At 43.5% G+C, this 20,098-nt stretch overlaps 1 protein-coding gene across 4 annotated transcripts in view; it reads right to left on the minus strand.

Moving 5' to 3' along the window:
* ABTB3 (ankyrin repeat and BTB domain containing 3) overlaps nt 1-20,098 on the minus strand; it is a 339,095-nt gene that overhangs the window by 127,366 nt on the left and 191,631 nt on the right. For all 4 annotated transcript variants that reach the window (XM_011768941.3, XM_011768940.2, XM_011768939.3 and 1 more), the window contains exon 2: nt 12,664-12,813. In XM_011768941.3, the coding sequence (XP_011767243.2) occupies nt 12,664-12,813 (150 nt within the window). The remainder of the gene's footprint in view (nt 1-12,663; nt 12,814-20,098) is intronic.

Consider the following 20,098-nt stretch of genomic DNA (forward strand, 5'->3'; position numbering starts at 1 on the left):
ATGTTTTTTTTTTTGACTTAAAGTCTATTTTTGTCTGAAATAAATACAGCTACTGTTGTAAGCTTTTGGTTTCTGTTTGTGTAGAACATCTTTTTCCATCCCTTCACTTTCAGTCTATGTGTATCTCTACAGGTGAAGTGAGTTTCCTGTGGGCAGCACACAGCTGGATCTTGCTTTTTCATTCTTTCAGCCAGTCTATACCTTTTAATTGGAGAATGTAAACTATTTACATTCAAGGTTGTTAATGATAGGTGAAAACTTACTCCTGTCATTTTGTTAATTGTTTTCAGATTGTTTTTTATATTGTATATTATATTGTGTATATTTCTTCCTCTCTTATTGCTTAACTTTGCAGTTTGGTGGTTTTCTGTAGTAGTAATATTTGATCCTTTTCTGTTTCTCATTTGTGTATTTGCCTTATCAGTGAGTTTTATACATTCACGTATTTTTATGAGGGTAGATATAGTCCTTTTACTTTCAGATGTAGGGCTCCCTTGAGCATTTCTTGTAGGGCAGGCATAGAGGTGGTAAATTCCCTCAGTTTGTTGTTGTCCTGGGAAGACTATTTCTCCTTCATTTCTAAAAGATAGCGTTGCTGGATATAGTCTTCTTGGCTGGCAGGATGTTTTTTTTTTCCTTTTAGCACTTTGAATATATCATCCCATTCTTTCCTGGCCTGTAAGGTTTCTGCTGAGAAATCTGTTGCTAGTTTGATGGGAATTCCCTTATATGTAGCTGGATGCTTTTCTCTTGCTCTTTTAAATTTTTTCTGTGTCTTTGACATTTGACAGTTTGACTATAATGTTCCCCAGAGGGGATCTTTTTGGGTTTAATCTATTTGGAGATCTTTGAGCTACCTTATCTGAATGTCACCTATATCACTCACAGGACTTTTGAAGTTTTCAGCTATTATTTTATTAAATAGGCTTCCTATGCAGTTGCTTTTTCTAATTTTATGGAGTAGCTTTTGCAAGGAAAGACTTTTTGCTGTAGATGTATATATAGTGTTAGTTGGGTAGGATTCTTTGGCTTTGATTCTGGGTGGGTCCAGCAGTGTAGCCTTTGTATGATTTCTTCCGCTGTAGTCAATGTCAGCAGTGTCTGCATGTTCCTCACTAGCTTAGACTGTAGTTGTTCGTGATGGATGTGGTATGGTTTTGCTGGGGACAAGGATGCTGGATGGGCCAGACCTTGGGCTCCTAGATAGCGCACAAAGGTGCATGGTGGTCCCACCACTGAAGAGGCAGGTTCACTGGACAGCAGTGGCAGTGGGCCCTGGTTGGGCCTGTCCTGGGGCCCTTGAATGGCACACACGGGTACTGGTGATGGAAGACCCTGGGTGAGCTGATCCTCAGACTCTTGGGTGCTGTGTTTGGGTACTGATGCTGGTAGTCTTGTCTTTAGGTCCCTGAGTGATGTGTGGGACCACTGGAGGGGGCAAATTTGCTATTGGTGGTGGCCCTGGGGCAGGAAGCTCTCAAGTACTGGGGAGTGTGTGCTTTGGCTTCCTATGTCCTGGAGGCAGCCTCCCTGATGTGCAAGACCACCTGTTCCCCATGGCGTAGGGCACTGACTGGGCTTAGGTGCTGAGGATGTGGCTGCACTGCTGGGTCCAGCTGGTGTTGCAATGCTGCAGACTTCTGAGTGGATGTGGGAGATGTTAGCTGAGTCCCGAGAGTATGGAAATGCAGGGGCTACTGGGTTCCAGGGCAGGATGTAGTCTAGTAATGACTACTCTCAAACTGGTGCTATGCTGCAGCGGCTTGGTTTTGCAGGAGTGGGGAGCAGGGAGGGACTATCCAAGAGTGAATCTTCTCTCCAGAATAATGCAGTTTCCTGGACTCTAGGCATCTCCCTATGCTAGGCTTGGGTCCTGTGAGGGCTGAGGGGTTTTCCTGTAACTAGCATTGCAGGTGTTCTAAATAGCAGGCCACTCTCTGACCTCTGGATTGAGAGGAACGGAGACATCGCTGGATGATTGGCCAAAGAATCAAAGAACCAGAGGCTCCTGGAGTTGGGACTGGCCTTTGAGCTAATCCAGTCTGTCCTCTCCAGAGTCCTTTCTGTAGCATCCAGCAGTGAGAAACTATTATTACCACGATTACTAGTAACAATAGTAAAAGCTGTATCACGTGTTGTGAAAAGTATTTAATATACATTGTTTTTAATTCTAACAGTGCTCCATAAGATATGTATTAATATCATCTCAATTTCACAGTAGTAATCCTCAACTGGGTTGCTTTTGCCTCCCAGGGAACATTTGGCAGTGTCTGGAGACATTTCGATTGTCACATCCAGGGGTTTGCTACTGGCATCTAGAGGTTAGAGATACTGCTAAACATACTACAATGCACAGGACAGTTCTCACAACAAATAATTTAGTCCAAAATGACAACAGTGCCAAAGTTAAGGAACAATGTTTTGCAGACAAGAAAAGAGGCCCAAGGTTACAAGGTTAATAAGAGGCAGACAAGATTTCAACCTAGGTCTGTCTGACTCTAAGGTCTGTGCTCTTGACTCCAAATAATCGGAGTCCCTCTTTCAAAGGCAGCCCAATGAAGCCTTGGCCAGCTCTCGGTCCATCTTGAAGCAATTTAGCATTATGTGGCAAAGGTACTAACAACTACTCATAACTCCTGACTCAGTAATTCCATTTCTGGGAATCTGTCCCAATATTTGAATTCAAAATGTAGCAAAATCTTCATGCACAAGGATTTGCACCCAAATCTTACTTATGGGATCCAAAATTTGACAACAAGTGTTTAAAAATAAAAAACATGATTAAATAAACTCTAGTACATCCACATGATAAAATAGTAAACTTATGCAGCCATTAGAAATGATTTTATAGAACTGCAATACCAAAAAAAGAATCCTCATATTAAAATGTGAAGTAGAAAAGAGCAAAATTCAAAATTGCATACAGTATAATCAGGATTATGTTATTAAAAACTATGTACTAAGTAAACACCAGGGAGAAAAAACCCCAAAGTGTTGACCAAGGACTTTTCTCCCTAGTGGGATTATCAGTGACATTCTGTCCAATTTTTCTGTAGTTTCTGAACTTTGAATTATGGCATGTGCTACTTGTATTACCAGAATAATAAGCTTACTGAGGTGGCATTTACTTTCTTGCACCTTCCATCTCGGTTGAGGGTGGAAGACACTTATCTTTCCCTCTGTCTCTCTCAAAAACTTCCATTAAAAAAGCTCAAAACAAGAAGATTCAAAAGGAAGTGGAGAAGAGAAGAGAATCATTTTCAGCCCCTACTCCACTCATTCACTTCCCCAAGGCACTGGGAAGCCTGATGGTCAGGTGCCTTTTGCCTTGGTTGAGCTAACCGTCTCACCATCTCCTCAGAGCACCTTTCAGCTTGCCCTGCATTTTCAGGCTCCCTTCTTCTGTTCTTGTTTTCCCACCTTTAATTGCCCTTTCCTGCATTCTCCTAAAATTGAAGACCTTCAAGGCTATGACCAAATACGACTTCTTCCATGAAGCCCCCCAGGATGTCCCTGATCAGAATCAAGTCCCTCTTTTCTCTATATACCTGCAAATCCTGCTTATAAAGTCTAACACATTACGTGTTTAATTCTGTTGCATTTCACAGTTAATTATCCACACATCTGCTTTCCCTACTGAGTCTCAAAAGCAGAGATCATGCCTCATCCATTGTCCTGTTCCGGGAAGGGGAGGCAGTGTGGCATGTGGTTAGGAACATGCTCTTGATACTCAGACTGAGAGCCTCCCACCTGCTACTAAATAGCTGAGCGACCTTAGGTGAGTTATTTAATGTCTCTGTAAGTGAGAATGATTATGACCTAATGAATTTGTTTTGTGAATTAAACAAACAATATACATAAACTACCTAACCTTCATTTCATCTGCAAAATTAGGGCAATAATAGTACCTACCTCATAGTATTAAATGAAGAAATGCATATAAAGCATTTAAAGCACTTGGAACAGAGTCTGGTACATTGTAAGCACTTAATAAGTGTTCAGTACTATTATTCTTTGTATCACTACCATCATCATCTTCATCTTCACCTTCATCACCATCCCCACCACCATCATCATTACCATCATGTACATCATCATGATTATCATCTCTGTCATCATTACCATCACTGTCACATCATCACCATCACCATCATCACCACCATCATCATCTCCATTATTATTGTCATCACCATCATCTCCATCATCGTCACCATCATCATCACCATCATTATCATCATCACCATCATCTCCACCATCATCATCATCGCCATCACCATCATCATCACCATCACCATCACCATCATCATCACCACCATCTCCAATACATCACTATCACCATCATCATCTCCATCATCATCATCACCATCATCATCACCATCACCACCATCTCCATTACATCATTATCACCACCATCATCTCAGACATCACCATCATCATCACCAAAGTCATCTCTATCATCACCATCACTACCATCATCATCTCCATCATCATCACTATCACCATAATCATCACCATCACTATCACCATCATCATCACCATGACCACCGTCATCATCTCCATCACTGTCACCATCACTGCCGCCATCATCACCATCAGCGGCAGCAGTAGCAACAGCAGCAGCCTAGTCCCAAGGTCAGAGGTCCCAAAGATTTCTCTGAGGAGGGCTGGCCATGGGAGATGGAGGTGGCACAGGGATCCCTGAAGTCACTAGCTTCCTTTCAAACCCTGCTCTATAATATATGCTATCTGCTGCTTTACTTGTCAGTGTCATGATCGCAAAACAACAAATCCAATAGTCACTAACTGAACTGAGTTTGGATAGTTGGAGTTTGATTTTAGAAGCTTACCTGAGAATCAGTCCACTAATAACTATGTTTCCCAAATATCAGCCATTTGGGAATCACCATCATGATGTGTCTCATATCTGTGTGCTGCTGATACAATTTATTTACTTAATAGTTTTCTTTAAATTGGCTAATTATTTCACACATATAAATTCATTTTAAGAGAAAATTTCATATCAGTGCCATAAATGGAAAACTAATATTGTCCTAGTACTCATAAAAATATATTGCAATTTAAATTAGAAGGTGTTTTGTGCATCACCTACTATCATTTCCAGTGCCACCCTTGGGGAAATGCTACTCTAACCTACCTGACTCAGGATCATCTGTGGAGCCCCCAAGAAACCATTGTTCCTGCATGCCAGGTGTGACCATTCTAGGACAAAGAGTCACAGATTCCAATGGTGGGCTCCTTCTGCCCAAACCCATGCTGCTACACTACCTTCACTGCCTTCCCTACTCTTCCTTCTGTCCATGCCAGCTACCACTTACTCTAGTACATTTCCCAAACCTCTGACAACCCTGGGAGAGGAGGTATTGTCACCCTTTTCTCACAGACAATAAAACCGGAAATCAGAGTGATCAAGTCACTTGCCCTAAGTCACACAGCACAGATGAGGAAACCAAGTCACTCCGCAGTATCATAAACTGCTATTTAACTCGTCTGACTGAAACCCTTCTCCTTGAGAAAAAAATAAAGAAACAAGAAAAGAAAAAAAACCACATATAATCCAGGTCATTAGGTACAGAGTAATGAAAGATTTATTCTTATGGAGAAGGAGAGATGAAGGAACAGAGATGCAGCAAGAGAAGGCTGACCTCTGGATTCAGCTGGAAGCTTGCCATTCATTAACTCATTCAGCAAATATTATTGTGTCCTACTGTGTGCTGAACATTGTTTTAGGCATTGGGGATGCAGTGATATTTAAAAAAAAAAAAAAACGTCTCGGCCACATGCAGTGGCTCACACCTGTAATCTCAGCACTTTGGGAGGCTGAGGCAGGCAGATTGCTTGAGCTCAAGAGTTCGAGATCAGCCTGGCCCACATGGTGAAACCCTGTCTCTACTAAAAATACAAAAATTAGCTGGGCGAGGTAGTGCATGCCTGTAATCCCAGCTACTCGGGAGGCTGAGGCACAAGAATTGCTTGAATCCAGGAGGCGGAGGCTGCAGTGAGCTGAGATAGCGTCATTGCCCTCCAGCCTGGGAGACAACAGTGAGACTCCGTCTCAAAAAAACAGTCTCAACTCTTATGGGATTTACAGTCTTGGTGGGGGAGACAGAAAAGAAACAAATATATACCATGTCAGGTGGTAACAAGTGCAAGAAGAAAATTAAGGCAGAAGAGGGAATAGGGAGTGATGTGGGGAGGGGTCAGTGGGTGGGGCAGTCATGGAGGGCATCTCTGAGGAGGTGACATTTTAGAAGAGGCTTGAATGAAGTGAAGGAGCTTTGAGAATATTAGGGGAAGAGATTTCAGGCACAAGGAGCAGCAGGTGCAAAGGCCTTGTGGTAGGGGCATGGGTGGAATATTCAAGAAATATCAGTAGGCCAGTGGCCACTTTGCCACATGAGAAGATTACAGGTATACCCTAGGGGCTGGAGGCAGGGGACTCTCAGAAAAGAGCCCACTTACGTTTCAAACAAGGGGAAAGACAACTTTGTCCAAGCAAAAAGCGCTTTTTTTGTGGGGTTGCTTTTTCTTCTGGTGACACTGAGGAGAGACAGCCCAGAAAAGCTTTTTATGCGGTGGAAAGTAATTGCCCTGTTTTGATTGCCTAATTGCTTGGGGACAGCAACTTCACAGTCTAGTGTGAAAAGACAACAGGAAGAGACATTTTATGAAGAAGTCCTCATTTTTTTTTTCTTTTAACAGAAAGCAAACACTATAATTAACGACTGTCAGCTGGGGGTTTAACTGGGAGCTTGGGGGCAAGGCTGAGTGAGTGACAGGCAGAAGAGCCAAGACAAGGTCTCAGAGGACACAAATATGGACTTAGATGGGACCAAAAGCAAACTGGTCCTAAAGGGAGAGAAGCCAGGGCCTCTGCTTCCCCACAGCCCTGTGGGGATTGGGTGGACCTACTTCCCCAGCCCTACTCACTGGTTCGGGGAAGAAGACCTGGACCGCCCACCAGACTCTAAGTCAACTGTGATGTCCATTGCCCGGCAAATTTCCCAGGGCTCAGGATCAAAGACTTGCCAGCTGGTGTCAGTTTGGTGATTTTTGTGGCCTCTTGATTTAGCTAACCAAATAGTTTAGAACCTGCATAGGTTCAGCTCTACGTCCCTGAGTTCAAAATTCAGCTCAATAGAAAATTTATTATCTGACTGGGTTTCATTAACAGTCCCACTCGCAGCATTTTCTTCTGTTTTTGTTTCTCAGACAAGTTCACTTTAGGTCATTCATTTATTCATTCGACATTCAAGGGACATTTCCTGAGCTGTGGGTGATGGTGTTAGGTGCTCACAATACAAAGCTGATTTGCACACAGCACAGCAGAGGGAAAAAGAAAAAATGGTTTTAATTATGACTGCCACTTACTAGATGAGTGGCCTTGGGCAAGACATTTATCCTTCCTAAGTCTCAGTTTGCTTATCTGCGAAAGGAGAAGAAGAATACCTTAAAGGTATTCAAAGCAGCTGGTACACAGTAGGTGCTCCAGAAAGAGGGGATGTGTTTCTACCTCAAGCCATAACAGGCTGGACAAAGATAAGTGCTTTGGACATTTCGGGTGATCAAGACAGTTCTAGATTTTAATATGAGGCCCCAAGGAAACAGGCAAGGGTTACCAGGAGGAGTCCCAGTCTGCAGAGGTGGTCCCCTGTCTAAATACAGCCCAGCACTGATTCACAACAGGGACGGGTTCTGAGAAATATGTCCTTAGACGATTTCATTGTTGGATGAACACCGTAGACTGCACTTACACAAACCTAGGGTTACAGCCTACTGCACACCTAGGCTGTAGCGTGTAGCCTGTCACTCTCAGGCTACACACCTGTACAGTATGTGTCTGTCCTGATACTGTGGGCAATTGTAACACAATGGGAAGTACTTGTGTATCTAAACATACCTAAACATAAAAAAGGTACAGTAAAAAATGCAGCAATCTTTTTTCTTTTCTTTCTCTCTCTCTCTCTCTCCCCCCTCTCTCTCTTTCTTTCTTTCTTTTCTTGAGACAGGATCTTGCTCTGTCACCCAGGCTGGAGTGCAGAGGCGTGATCATGACTCACTGCAGTCTTGACCTCCAGTGCTCAAGGAATCCTCCCACTTCAGCCTTCCGAGTAGCTGGGACTACAGGTGCGTGCCACCATACCTGGCTAATTTTGTTTTATTTTTTGTAGAGACAAAGTCTCACTATGTTGCCCAAGATGGTCTCAAACTCCTGGGCTCAAGCAATCCCCTCGCATCAGCCTCCCAAAGTGCTGGGATTACAGGTGTGAGTCACTGCACCTGGCCCGTATTATGATCTTATGGGACCACCATCATATATGTAGTCTGTCATTGACTGAAATGTCATCACGCAGCGCCTGCTGTATTTGGGGAGGTATTGTAAGCTTTGTGAATGTTCGCACCTCCAGTTTAGTTTACAGGAGAGTATCCACAGTGCACCCTACAGAGCAAATAGCAAATCTTCAGAGTGATTTGCAGGGAACGCAGACCCAACTGCCACCCTGATGGTACAGAGGTGGGGAATCTCAGGTCTGAGTGGAAATATCTTCTGGACTTCCCTGGAGGGAGTGTAGTTTTGTGGTTAAGTATAAAAGCTTTACCTTGAGAAGCCTGGATTCAATTTTGAGCCATTCAATTCACAGGTGTGGTTGATCTTGGACAAATTGTTTAACCTCCTCTTGCTTCCATTCCCATATCATCGAATGAGGACAATAATAACATGTTGGAAGTACTTCCTGTAAACACTTAGCATAGTTCCCTGGCTCATTAAACATCAGCTGCTGCCATTATTATTGTTATTAGCTATTAAAATAGGGCTCCCCTCTTGACCCTAGCCAGACGTGTCCCTGTTTCAACAAGAGCAGGGATGACTGAGAACAAACTCTCCATCTCACCTCTGCTGCAAAAACAGTGGTTTCTACCGTCCACATTGGCAGAGCAACCTTTGAATATGAAGAACAGCTCTCTATGTACACAGAGAGCAAGGCTGTATTGATTCAGACCACAGAGCAAGCCAGTCTAAATGACAGTCAGATCAGAAAAAAAGGCAATTTTATTCCTTTCAGCTGCTGACGTGACTATCAAAGTGTTTCCTTGTGTGCACATTCTACGGGGCTGACTTAGTTAATGTACAAAACCCATTCACAATTAGCAACACCCATTTGTGTGCCAACAACTCATATGCAAAAGTCAACATTCAATGAGGACAGCATTTAATTTACAGAGCAAATTGTCCTTAAAAACAATTTATGCGGCAAGCAGCTCCTGCAGGCTGCCTGTTAGGCAAAGAGCAGATTTGTTTAGCAAATCCTTTCTTGGAAGAGAGCGCTGGAATTATGCATAGCCCAATCCAGGTGCTGGAGGCCACGGGAGGACTTTGAGACATCCCAGGACAAAGCTTTGAGACCCTAGGGACAGTGCGTGTGAGCCACATGGTATGAGGGCCTCTTCTGGGGTTGTCCCACAAAGCTATGTCCCAACTCGGTAGCCAGATCCTACATTTCTAGGGTCATGAGCATGTCCTGGAAAATACTGAAGTCCCAAATGTGTAGCACTTCTTCTTAGAGCAATGTTTCTCCAAGAATGCTGCTTGGACCTTCTGCCTCTGAATGCCCTGAGTACGTATTAAAATGCAGATATTTCCTTACCCCATTCCACTTGTAGCAGACATCTCAAAACAGCATTCACACATATTACCCCCAAATCATGGGGACATCTGACCTGCTGCTAGATCTTGTTATGTCACATGCTAATTAAAAAAAAAAAAAACCAGAGAACTACTATACCACAATTGAGATTAAAAATATTATGATGGTTGAATTTTAATGTAATCAGTTTCCTTTGTAATCATTTGCACATTATGCATTTAAAAATATTATTCTGAGACAGGGTCCACAGGTTTCACCAGATTGCCAAAGGTGTTGTGGCACCCAAAAGTCTCAGAAGAATCACAGGACTGACCAGTAGCTAGGAGGCCATGTGACAGGAGGTGTTTTGTAACTTCAGAGGTTTGAAGGGAATGGGAAGACCAATTTCCAAATTCAGATGCCAGGAAAGTAGCTCTCTAGTGGCCATAAGCACCCCCTATAGCTTCGATCAGCTACTGACTCCCTTTCCAGAGGTGCAGGCCGTAAGCTTAATGGAGGGTGCCTATCTGGGTGTCCAGGGAATTCCTCTGGGAAGAAGTGGAAGTTGCATTTTGGGTCTTAAATCCCTTCATAGTTTAGGATTTGCTGGAATTTCAATACCAACTCCCACTTTAACACATTCTAGCATTTCTGTGATTAATGCTTCAATTCCATCAGCAACTAATACTCAGCTAAATTTTTTGATAATCAATTGGATCATAAGTAAATACAGGATTATTTTCCTGTGGTTGGTCAGACTCAGAGAGCACAGTCCTGAATTTGGGGGTATATAAGCATGGTAAATTATTACTTAAACTTGGGATACCTCAACCTTGATTATCCCTTCCTTCTTTGCATCTTTCTACCTCTTTTCCCTCCCTCCCTCCTTCCTTTCCCTTCCCTTCCCTTCCCTTTCCCTTCCCTTCCCTTCTTTCCCTCCTTTTCCCATTTCCCAACCACTCTCTCTTTCTCTTCCTTCCTTCATGTTTCTTGAGGGCCTACTATATGCCAGGCAGTATTCCTGGTGCTAGGGTTACATCAGTGAGCAAATAAAATGTTTCTACTATGTTCTATATACTAGGGGGATAGAGAAATAATTTGAAAAAAAAAAAAACAGAATGTGGGTGGGAGGAGAGGGGAGTAGCTGATGATGGGTACTGGGCTTCTTGTTGCGGTAATACAAATGTTCTAAAATTGATTATAGTCATGGTTGCATATCCTGGTAAATATACTAAAAACTGCTGAACTGTATGCTCTACAAAGGTAAATTGTATACGAACTATATCTCAATAAACCTATTATTAAAAAACAAAAATATAGAGTATATCTTAGGATGGTAACTTCTGGGGATAAAAGTAAAGCAATGAAGGGGAGAAGAGTTGCCATAGTCTGAAAGTTCATCACCCCAAATCCATATGTTGAAGCCCTGCCCTTCAATGTGATAGTATTTGGAGATAGAGCCTTTGGCAAATGATTAGGGTTAGGTGAGTCCATGAGGGTGGAACCTCATGATAGGGTTGGAGGACTTATAAGAAGAGGAATACCTTCCCCCACCCCACCACCCTATGAGAACACAGGGAGAAGGTACCCATCTGCAAGCTAGCAAGTGAGACCTCACCAGGAACTGAATTGTCCTGCACCTCTATCTTGGACTTCCCAGCCCCCAGAACCATGAGGAATAAATGTCTGTGTTTTAAGTCACACTGTCTGTGGTATTTCATTATAGTGACCCAAGTTGACTAAGACAAGGGTCCTCAGAGTATTATGATTTTAAATACAATGGTCATGGAAAGCTTCATTGAGAAGGTAATATTTGGGTGAAATGTGAAGGTAGTCAGGGAGTGAGCCATGGGGATACCTGGAGGAAGAGCAGTTCAGGCAGAGGGAAGAGTAAGTGCAAAGGTCCTGTGGTATGCCTGCTGTGTTCAAGGAACAAATAGGGGACAGAGGGAAGATGGAGGAGGGTGTCTGGGGAGGGTAGGGGATGGGGGGAGCTGGAAGTAATTCTGGGGCTTTGGCTTTTCCTGTGGGTCAGATGGGGAACCACTGAACCAGAGCCAGTGGAGGACTCTGAACAGAGGAAAGATGTGACCTGATATATGATTTAAGTGGATCTCACTGTGGAAATCAACAGTAGCCAGCCATTTATAGAGTATTTACCATGTGCCAGGCACCTTGGCAAACCCTCTTGTGAAAGCTGTCAGAATTAAAATGGAATCATTTGTGTTAAAATCCCTGATGAAGAGAGTCAGGGAAGGCCATGAAGGGAAGATTCTCATGCACAAATGCCTGATAACAAGAACTATCACAGAAAACCTCTACAAAAATCACAGCCTTGCACAAAGGCCATGGTATCCTTATACACACACACACACACACACACACACACACTCTACTTATATGAAGACATGTGACCAGCAACTGCCAGTCCAATCTCAGACTGGTGCCACCCTTGTTATTTATTGATCCTTGTAGCCAAGGATAATTATCTCAAAAACAATTTTGTAATCCTCCTCCTCATTTTTCCATTAAAGACCATTGTCTTCCTTTAGCCCCCAAATACACACGTAGTATTTCTCTGAGAATATACTCTGGCATGCACATTCTCATTGCAAGGCCTATTCCCAGATAAACATGATTTTCTTTTAGAGAATCTCCTTCTCTGTTTGTTAGTTAGGTTGACACCTTTATGGATGTGAGCTCATTGAATCACTGCAGCTACACTCTGGGTAGGCATTGGTATTTTCTCTATTTTATAGAAAAGGAAACTGAGGTTCAGAAAAGCTTAGGAACCTGACCCGATTTATGGTGGAACCAGGAAATGTACCAGCTTCAGAGCTCTTACCTTCCCCACGCTACTGGCATTGTTTAGTGTACACAGCAGGCACTCAATAAAAGGTGTCACCCCACTGATTACAAAGTAGTGCCCTGAGGGATTGGCATGAGGACACTGTGTCACTTCGGGCACAGACAGGATATGTCTTGAGGCATGAGAGCTGGAGAACCAACATCTACTTACTCAGTTCTGCAATGCTGCCTACGCGCGTGGCCAGCAAGGACTGCTCGATGGTCCTCAGCTCCGACTGGCTGAACATGGGCAGTTCTCCCGGCTTGTTTGACCGCTGTGGGTCTCTGTGAAGATTCAGGCTGTCTGGTAGGCACAGCACCCCTGCAGTCAGAAGGGAGACAGAGAATGAAAGGAAAACATATTGTTATTTTTCAGTTAACCGAGGCAGGGGTGCAACATTTCGCATAATCTCAAACCACACCAGAGCTGGTACTGCAAAGAAAGCCAGTGTAGGAACCAGTGCTCTGGACTCCTTTTAGAAATGGATGCCCAGCTATTTGCAAAGGTCTCTTAGAAGTCCCGACTACTGATTTTAGCAAGCATGTGGGCATTCATCTGGACACATGCATTTCCAAAGGACACAAAACAGAATCCTCTCCTCATGCCTGGAAGGGTTGCTATCCACTCCTAGATGTGACTTCTTGTGACTCTGGTGGTTGCTCCCCTTGTTCTCCCCACAAAGGCAGTTGTGGTCCCTCAGTGCCCTGGGGGAATAGTCTCTGCCTAAAATTGCTTCTGAGGGCTCACTTTGTTTGCTCAACAACTCTAGCTCTGGATGGTCAGGCTGTTACCTGTTTGACAAGGCTTCTGGCTTTCTCCGTAGAGCTGTATGTCAGGAGGTAGAAGAGTCCCCATGGGCTTTTGTAACTTGTATGGTCAATACCCACGGGAAATCCCTGCAATCCAATTATTCTCTTCCCTTCCTTTCCATTCCATAAACATTCAGTGAGAAGCTGGGAACTTACTTGGGTGGATGATTCGGAAATATTCACTCTTTCCTTTGCCACCCCAAACTCCCTAAGTCGAGTGCATTTCCTTTCCTCTTGACTTTGGGCTTGACTACTTGATTTACTTCGGTCAAAGCTATGTTAACAAACACAATGGAGTCAAAAGCCTGAAGACTACTTGTAAAATCGAACTTGCTCTCTTGCGCCTCTGCCTTGGTCATAAGAAAAACATGCCCTAGGCCTGGCATGGTGGCTCACGCCCATAATCCCAGCAATTTGGGAGGCCAAGGAAGGCAGATCACCTGAGGTCAGGAGTTCGAGACCAGCCTGGCCAACATGGTAAAATCCCGTCTCTATTAAAACTATAAAAATTAGCTGGGTGTGGGTGGCATGTGTCTGTAGTCCCAGCTACTAGGGAGGCTGAGGCAGGAGAATTGCTTGAACCCGGAGGTGGAGGCTGTGATGAACCGAGATCATGCCACTGCACTCCAGCCTAGGCAACAGAGCAAGACTGTCAAAAAAAAAAAAAAAAAAGAAAGAAAGAAAAAGAAAAAAGAAAAACATGCATTGTCTGCAAAACTGCAGATCTGAAGGTGGGAAAAGAGAAGAAAAACATGCTCTGGCTAGCCTGGCATGAGAGACACACAGAGCAGATCCAGAACTGGCCTGCAGCTTAGAGCTGCCCCGGCTGCCTGCAAAGACGTATGCTTATTTGGTATGCCACTGAGATAGTGGGGATGTTAGTTACTCACCATTATTGTGGTGAAAACTAACAGATACACCTACCAAGTATCCTACTGAGGATACAAGGAACAAGGCAGACATTGTGCTGTGTTTGGAGTTGAGGATATAGTGATGGAGAGAACACACATAATCCCATGCTCAGTGAACTCCCAGTGTAAGTGAAGAAGACAGGTTGTTACACACATAGCTGCAAAACCATTTCTTAAATGCTCTATGGTAGGAGAAGGTTAGGAATGAAGGGATGTCTTATCAGAGACCTAAAGAACAAGTATCTGTCAATACAGTGGAAGCACTTACTGAATACCTGCTGTGTTTCCAACCCTGCTTGGCATTTTGGAGATGCAAAAGAAGAGGACACATTCAAATCATTTAAAACTGAAGAGATGATACTGGCATGGACAAAATAATCTGGAAATAAAATAGTGCCAATAGACAAGTGCTAAATAATTTAAACCAACTAGCAGGTGACGGGAGACAGAATGCCAAAGCCGGTAGTTAAAGTCCACTCCTCACCCTGCCTGAACCACATAGTCTCAGCAAAGGTGCCTCCTTTGAAGATGGGCACCTTCATACGGTGGGCCTGTCACACTCCTGCTCTCGTCCTCACTGCCTGATTGGTGGCTCCAGACACACGGAGCTACTCACTTTCTCCTAAATGTTTTACCTTCACATCTAACAGGGGGTGAGACAACAGGGTAGGGAACTCTAGTAGATGACTTTTTGGATAAATAAATAGTGAATAACGAATAACGGGGCCAGGGGTGGTGTCTCATGCCTGTAATCCCAGCACTTTGGGAGGTCGAGGTGGGGGGATCACCTGAGGTCAGGAGTTCAAGACCAGCCTGGATAACATGGTGGAACCCTGCCTCTACTAACAATACAAAAAATTAGCCGGCTGTGGTGGCAGATGCCTGTAATCCCAGCTACTTGGGAGGCTGAGGCAGGAGAAACTCAGGAGGTGGAGGTTGCAGCGAGCTGAGATCACGCCACTGCACTCCAGCCTGGGTGACAGAGTGAGACTGTGTCTCCAAAAAAATAAAAAATAATGAATAATGGATGAATGATACAGATGACCATTAGAGTTTAATGTTTCTATAATCAGGAAATTAGTCAAGGGAAATTTTTCTAAGATTCTAATCTAATCTTGTTTTTTTCAAATATTTTTGACTGTGACTCAGAGTAAGAATATATTTTATATCACAGCTTGGTGTGCGCACACACACACACCCACACACACACTCTTCATGATTTCCATTAAAAAATTAATGGAAAATAACAGTGACCCTTACTACATGTGAGGCCCTCTCATTTGTTTTCCTTTTCACTTCTCTTCCATCTTAGTAATAAAAAATGCTGAAACTGAAGCAACAAAAGTGACATCATGATCCACTAATGGGTCGACATGGGCAGTTTGAAAACACTGTGGGCTGTGACACAGATTCACCATTTCCTGGGCACTACCTAGTGCTATACTTCAGAAATCCTCAGCTTTCAGGGAAGACAAGACCTTCCCAGAAATGCTCGCCATCCAAGCCCAGCCTCCTGCCTCTCCCTTGACAGCCATGTCATTCTCCTGTTCAGCCCAGGCAGGAACACACTGAGTCATCCTTGCTCCCTCTGGTTTGCCCACCTGCCAAGACATTAAGTCAGAGGCTAAGTCAAGTAGCTGTTGCCACGGCAATGAATCTTGGGCCAATTCCTCATCTGATGCTCCTGGTGTCTCTGACTCTAATTCAGGAACTTACTACCCCTTAAAGAGTTCACTGCAAAAAGTACCAGATAATCATGACCCACTCCAACATGTGACCCAGTTTTCAGGGTAATGAGACCCTTTGCTTAGGAAAAGGGGATGATGGTCAGAGGGGACTTCACAGCAAAGGAGACTCGAGACCCGGGTCCTGAATGTTGGGGAGAAGGTTGCCTAATTAACAGTACAGATGACTCACATGTTCTCAACGGGATTGCTTTCTTGGTATTTGCATTATTTGCGGCAAGTCAACAACCCAGATCTGTGTTTTAAAATGTTGCCTCACATATTGGTTGAGGCCTGAGCAAATGGGACTTGGAGACTGGAACCCAGAGCTTCAGTCTTAGCTCTGCCACATCTCACTGTTTGACTTTGGGCGGGTCACAGAACCTCTCTGGACCTCAGTTTCCTCTTCTGTGAAATGAGGGTGATAGTAATGACCTTGTTTTCCACATTGGACTTCTGGGGATGGGAGTGAGGTGTAAGAGTGAAATGAGATCATGTGTATCAAAGTATTCTGCATGTGCTAAGCAAACAATAGGTTCTCAACGTATGTTAACTGAGAGCAAAGTCAGTTAATGTGCACTAACCCAGCTTTAGACTACTTTGTCCTTTATCATAAGAATCAACAATTTCCCTTGGAATTATTTCTCCTTCTTTTAGGGGTTATGAAATTTAAATATGGAAAGAAAATTATTCAAAGAAGCTTCGAGAGTTAGATTATAGAGATTAGAGAAATCTATAATTGATCTATTACACAAAGATTATATACCAGGGTTTAATTTTCTTTTTCCTCGTTGGAGACTCTATGTGGGGTATACACATAAACTGAAGTTATTTATTTATTTTTTGTGTAAAAATCTGCTTGGTCAGGGAGAAGGTGCGAGCATCATGTTTTAGTGTCAGATGCAGGCCTGAGTTTTGGACTACTTGTCTATTTCCAGGACAGCCATGGCCTGGTGATGAAGACCCAAGTTTAGAAACAGAGGGAACTGAGGTTCAAATATGAGTTTGAGTGGACCTAAAGGAAATAATTTCCCTGGAGAGCAAGTGAACATAAGCCAGGATCCACAGTGGGCTGGAGGGGTCACGGTCTCCCTGAAATTCTGTTACTTTGAGTGTGTTGTGCATTTGTCTAAGGGGAGAGTTCATCCAAGTTCTCCAAAGAGTTTATGGGTCCTAAGAGGGCAAACCAATGCCTTTGATTGTCCACATTCCCATTTATTCAAGGTTTCTCTTCTCTGGGAGTGGCCTGGTGGCAAGGTGGGGTAGAGCAAGGGAAACAAGATACCAGCACTGCCAGAGCTTGATACCATCCTGCAGCTGCCCTCTGTGCAACTGGGACAAAGAACTTCCTGCTCTCCAGCCAGCTTCTGCATCAGTGAAGAGGGGTTAAACTATCTATTTCATAGGTTTATTGCAGTGATTAAACAAGATAATATGCTTAAAGCCTCTGGCCTATAGAAAGTGCCTGATAAATACCCTGTTCCAGATGTGCTGTTCCATTTAGCTAATGTCTGGATTCAAATGGCCTTGCAGATCATCTTCTCACAATCTTGTGCAACTGGAGACAGACAACCATTTGGTGAGGTCATTTTGAACAAAAAATATGAGAGCTGCTGCTCTGGGCAAAACCCTGGGCCAACCATGTCTGGCACTGTGTCTCTGATAGAGGCCATCAGGGTGCACTGCTGCCTCCCAATGTGCCTACCTTTCTAGATGCATAGGATGGCCCCTTGGCAAATATGATGCCCTGACATCCTTTCACTCTCCTCTGGGCTTTTCTCTGTGTCTATGTTTTTTTTTTTAATTGAACGCAGGGGACAGGGATGCTATATTAGTCCATTCTCACACTGCTATGAAGAAATAGCTGAGACTGGGTAATTTAGAAAGGAAAGAGGTTTAATTGTCTCACAGTTCCACGTCGCTGGGGAGGCCTCAGGAAACTTACAATCATGGCAGAAGGCAAAGGAGAAGCAGGCACCTTCTTCACAGAGTGGCAGGAAGGAGTGACTGCAAGCAGGGGAAATGCCAGGCATTTACAAAACTATCAGATCTCGTGAGGACTCACTTACTTTCAGGAGAACAGCATGGGGGAAACTGCCCCCATGATCCAATTATCTCCACCCGCTTCCGCCCTTGACATGAGAGGATTATGGGGATTACAATTCAAGGTGAGATTTGGGTGGGGACACAGAGCCAAACCATATCAGATGCTACTTATCTACAAAGAGAAAACCAAGTAAGAGAACCATCAGCATTGATCCATCCAGCCTTCAATGATAATGATGGTGGTGGTGATGAAGGAGGAGAAGGAGGAGAACAGCCAACTTTTATGGAGTACAAACTATGGGCCAAGCACTCTGCTTAGCATTTTACATGTTTAAATTCAGATTTATTTTAATCCTCTCAGCCACACTATATGGTAGGAAATCCAACATTTATTAGGAGACAGTATAAGGTAACTGTTAAGAGCAAAGACTCTGGGTTCACATTGCCTGGGTTTGAACCCTGATTGCTTTACTTACCACTTGTGTAGCTTTAGGCAAGTAAGTATAATCATTCTGTGCCTTGATTTTCCTATCTGTAAAATGGTAATATTAATAGTGACTACCTCACAGGGTTGTAGGAAGATTTAAAAAAGTTAATATGTATAAAACATTTAGAAAAGTACCTGGCATGGAGGAAGTGTTATAAAATATTTGCCATTATTATCTCTACTTTATAGGGAATGCAATAGAACTTAGAGACGTTTGGTAATTTGCCTAAGGTCACATAGATCCTAAAAATGGGGCTAGGAATTGAATACCAAGTCTTCTGATTCCAGAGCTCAATCTGTCAGCCACTCAGCATACTGCTTCTTGTACTCAACCCCTACTCTCTGGCAGGCACAACTAGGGAACATGGTCGTACACAGACAGCTGGATCCCTGCCCTCCTGGAGCTTACAGTATAACCATATGTGAGATGTTTTCCCTGGCATTATTACCCAGGAACTGACAGGCAAGTATACAGACTTCGTGGGTGCTGAAATACCATTAACTTCAAATGGAAAACCATTACAATTTGTCCCCATGGGACAAAAGACAAAGTCTAGAGATACATAGCGTAGATGTGTTTCCTACTTTCAGTTCCTACTAGGAAGCTCACAGCCAAATTTGCAGCCCGTGTGTACATAAGGAAATGCATTTTTAATATTTTTGCCTTTTGTTGTCTGTGGTACAATGTTGTACATATTTTTACAAGCTGCCTCAAAATCTGTTGGAAATAACAAATTAAGCACAAACAGTGAAATAACTCATTAGCTCTGTTTCTTTTGCTTCCTGGGGTTTCCATATATTTTGTAGTCATTTCTGGGGAGACTTAGGGGATCAAGGCTGGTGGATGAACAGAACCATGTAGATTTATTAAGTATGGAGTTAATTTTTCTTTACCAGTAGTTATTAAGTGAAAACCTCTGGGCTTGACGCAGGGTAATTTCTGGTCTTCAGGGCCCTCAAAGTCCTCTTGAACTTAATGGACATCCTTAAAACCCCGAGGCTGACCAGAGCTTAAAAAAGCTTTGTTGATGGGGCTTCCATCAGAATAGGTAAAATATTCCAGACTCCCCACTAAAACCTGGGGGCCAGAAGTTATAGTTCCTTGCTCCAGAATTAAGCAGTGTTACGCTTTCCAGTCTCTGATTCCTTATCTGTTCGGGTAGACTGACTGCAAAAATGGTCTCCATTTTTCACCCCTGTCCATATGCATGCATGATGATTTTGAAGTTCCTTCCATCAAGGGTCTATTTGCCCATCCGTTAAATCTTGGCCAGCCTGTGACTTGCTTTGGCCACCAGAATGTGATGGGAATATTAGGGTGCCAGTTCCAAGTGTAGGCTTCAAACGGTCTTGCCTGCTTCTTCTCTCTTAGAACCCTGCCACCACCAAGAGAAGAAGCCTGGCTAGCATGCTGGAGGATAAGAAGGACACATGGAGAAGAGCCAAGGCTCTCCTAGACTAATGGACAGTCAGCCAAATCCTAAAAATGCAAGAGAGTCTGGCCAAGATTAGCAGAGCTGCCTGTTCAACCTGTAACTGACCAGACTCATAAGTGAGCCTGGCCAAGATCACAGAACCACCCTGCTGACCCACAGAGAACTGAGCAATAGAAAATGGTTGACGTTTTAA

This window comes from Macaca nemestrina, chromosome 10, assembly GCF_043159975.1.
Source record: "Macaca nemestrina isolate mMacNem1 chromosome 10, mMacNem.hap1, whole genome shotgun sequence".
NCBI lineage: Eukaryota > Metazoa > Chordata > Mammalia > Primates > Cercopithecidae > Macaca > Macaca nemestrina.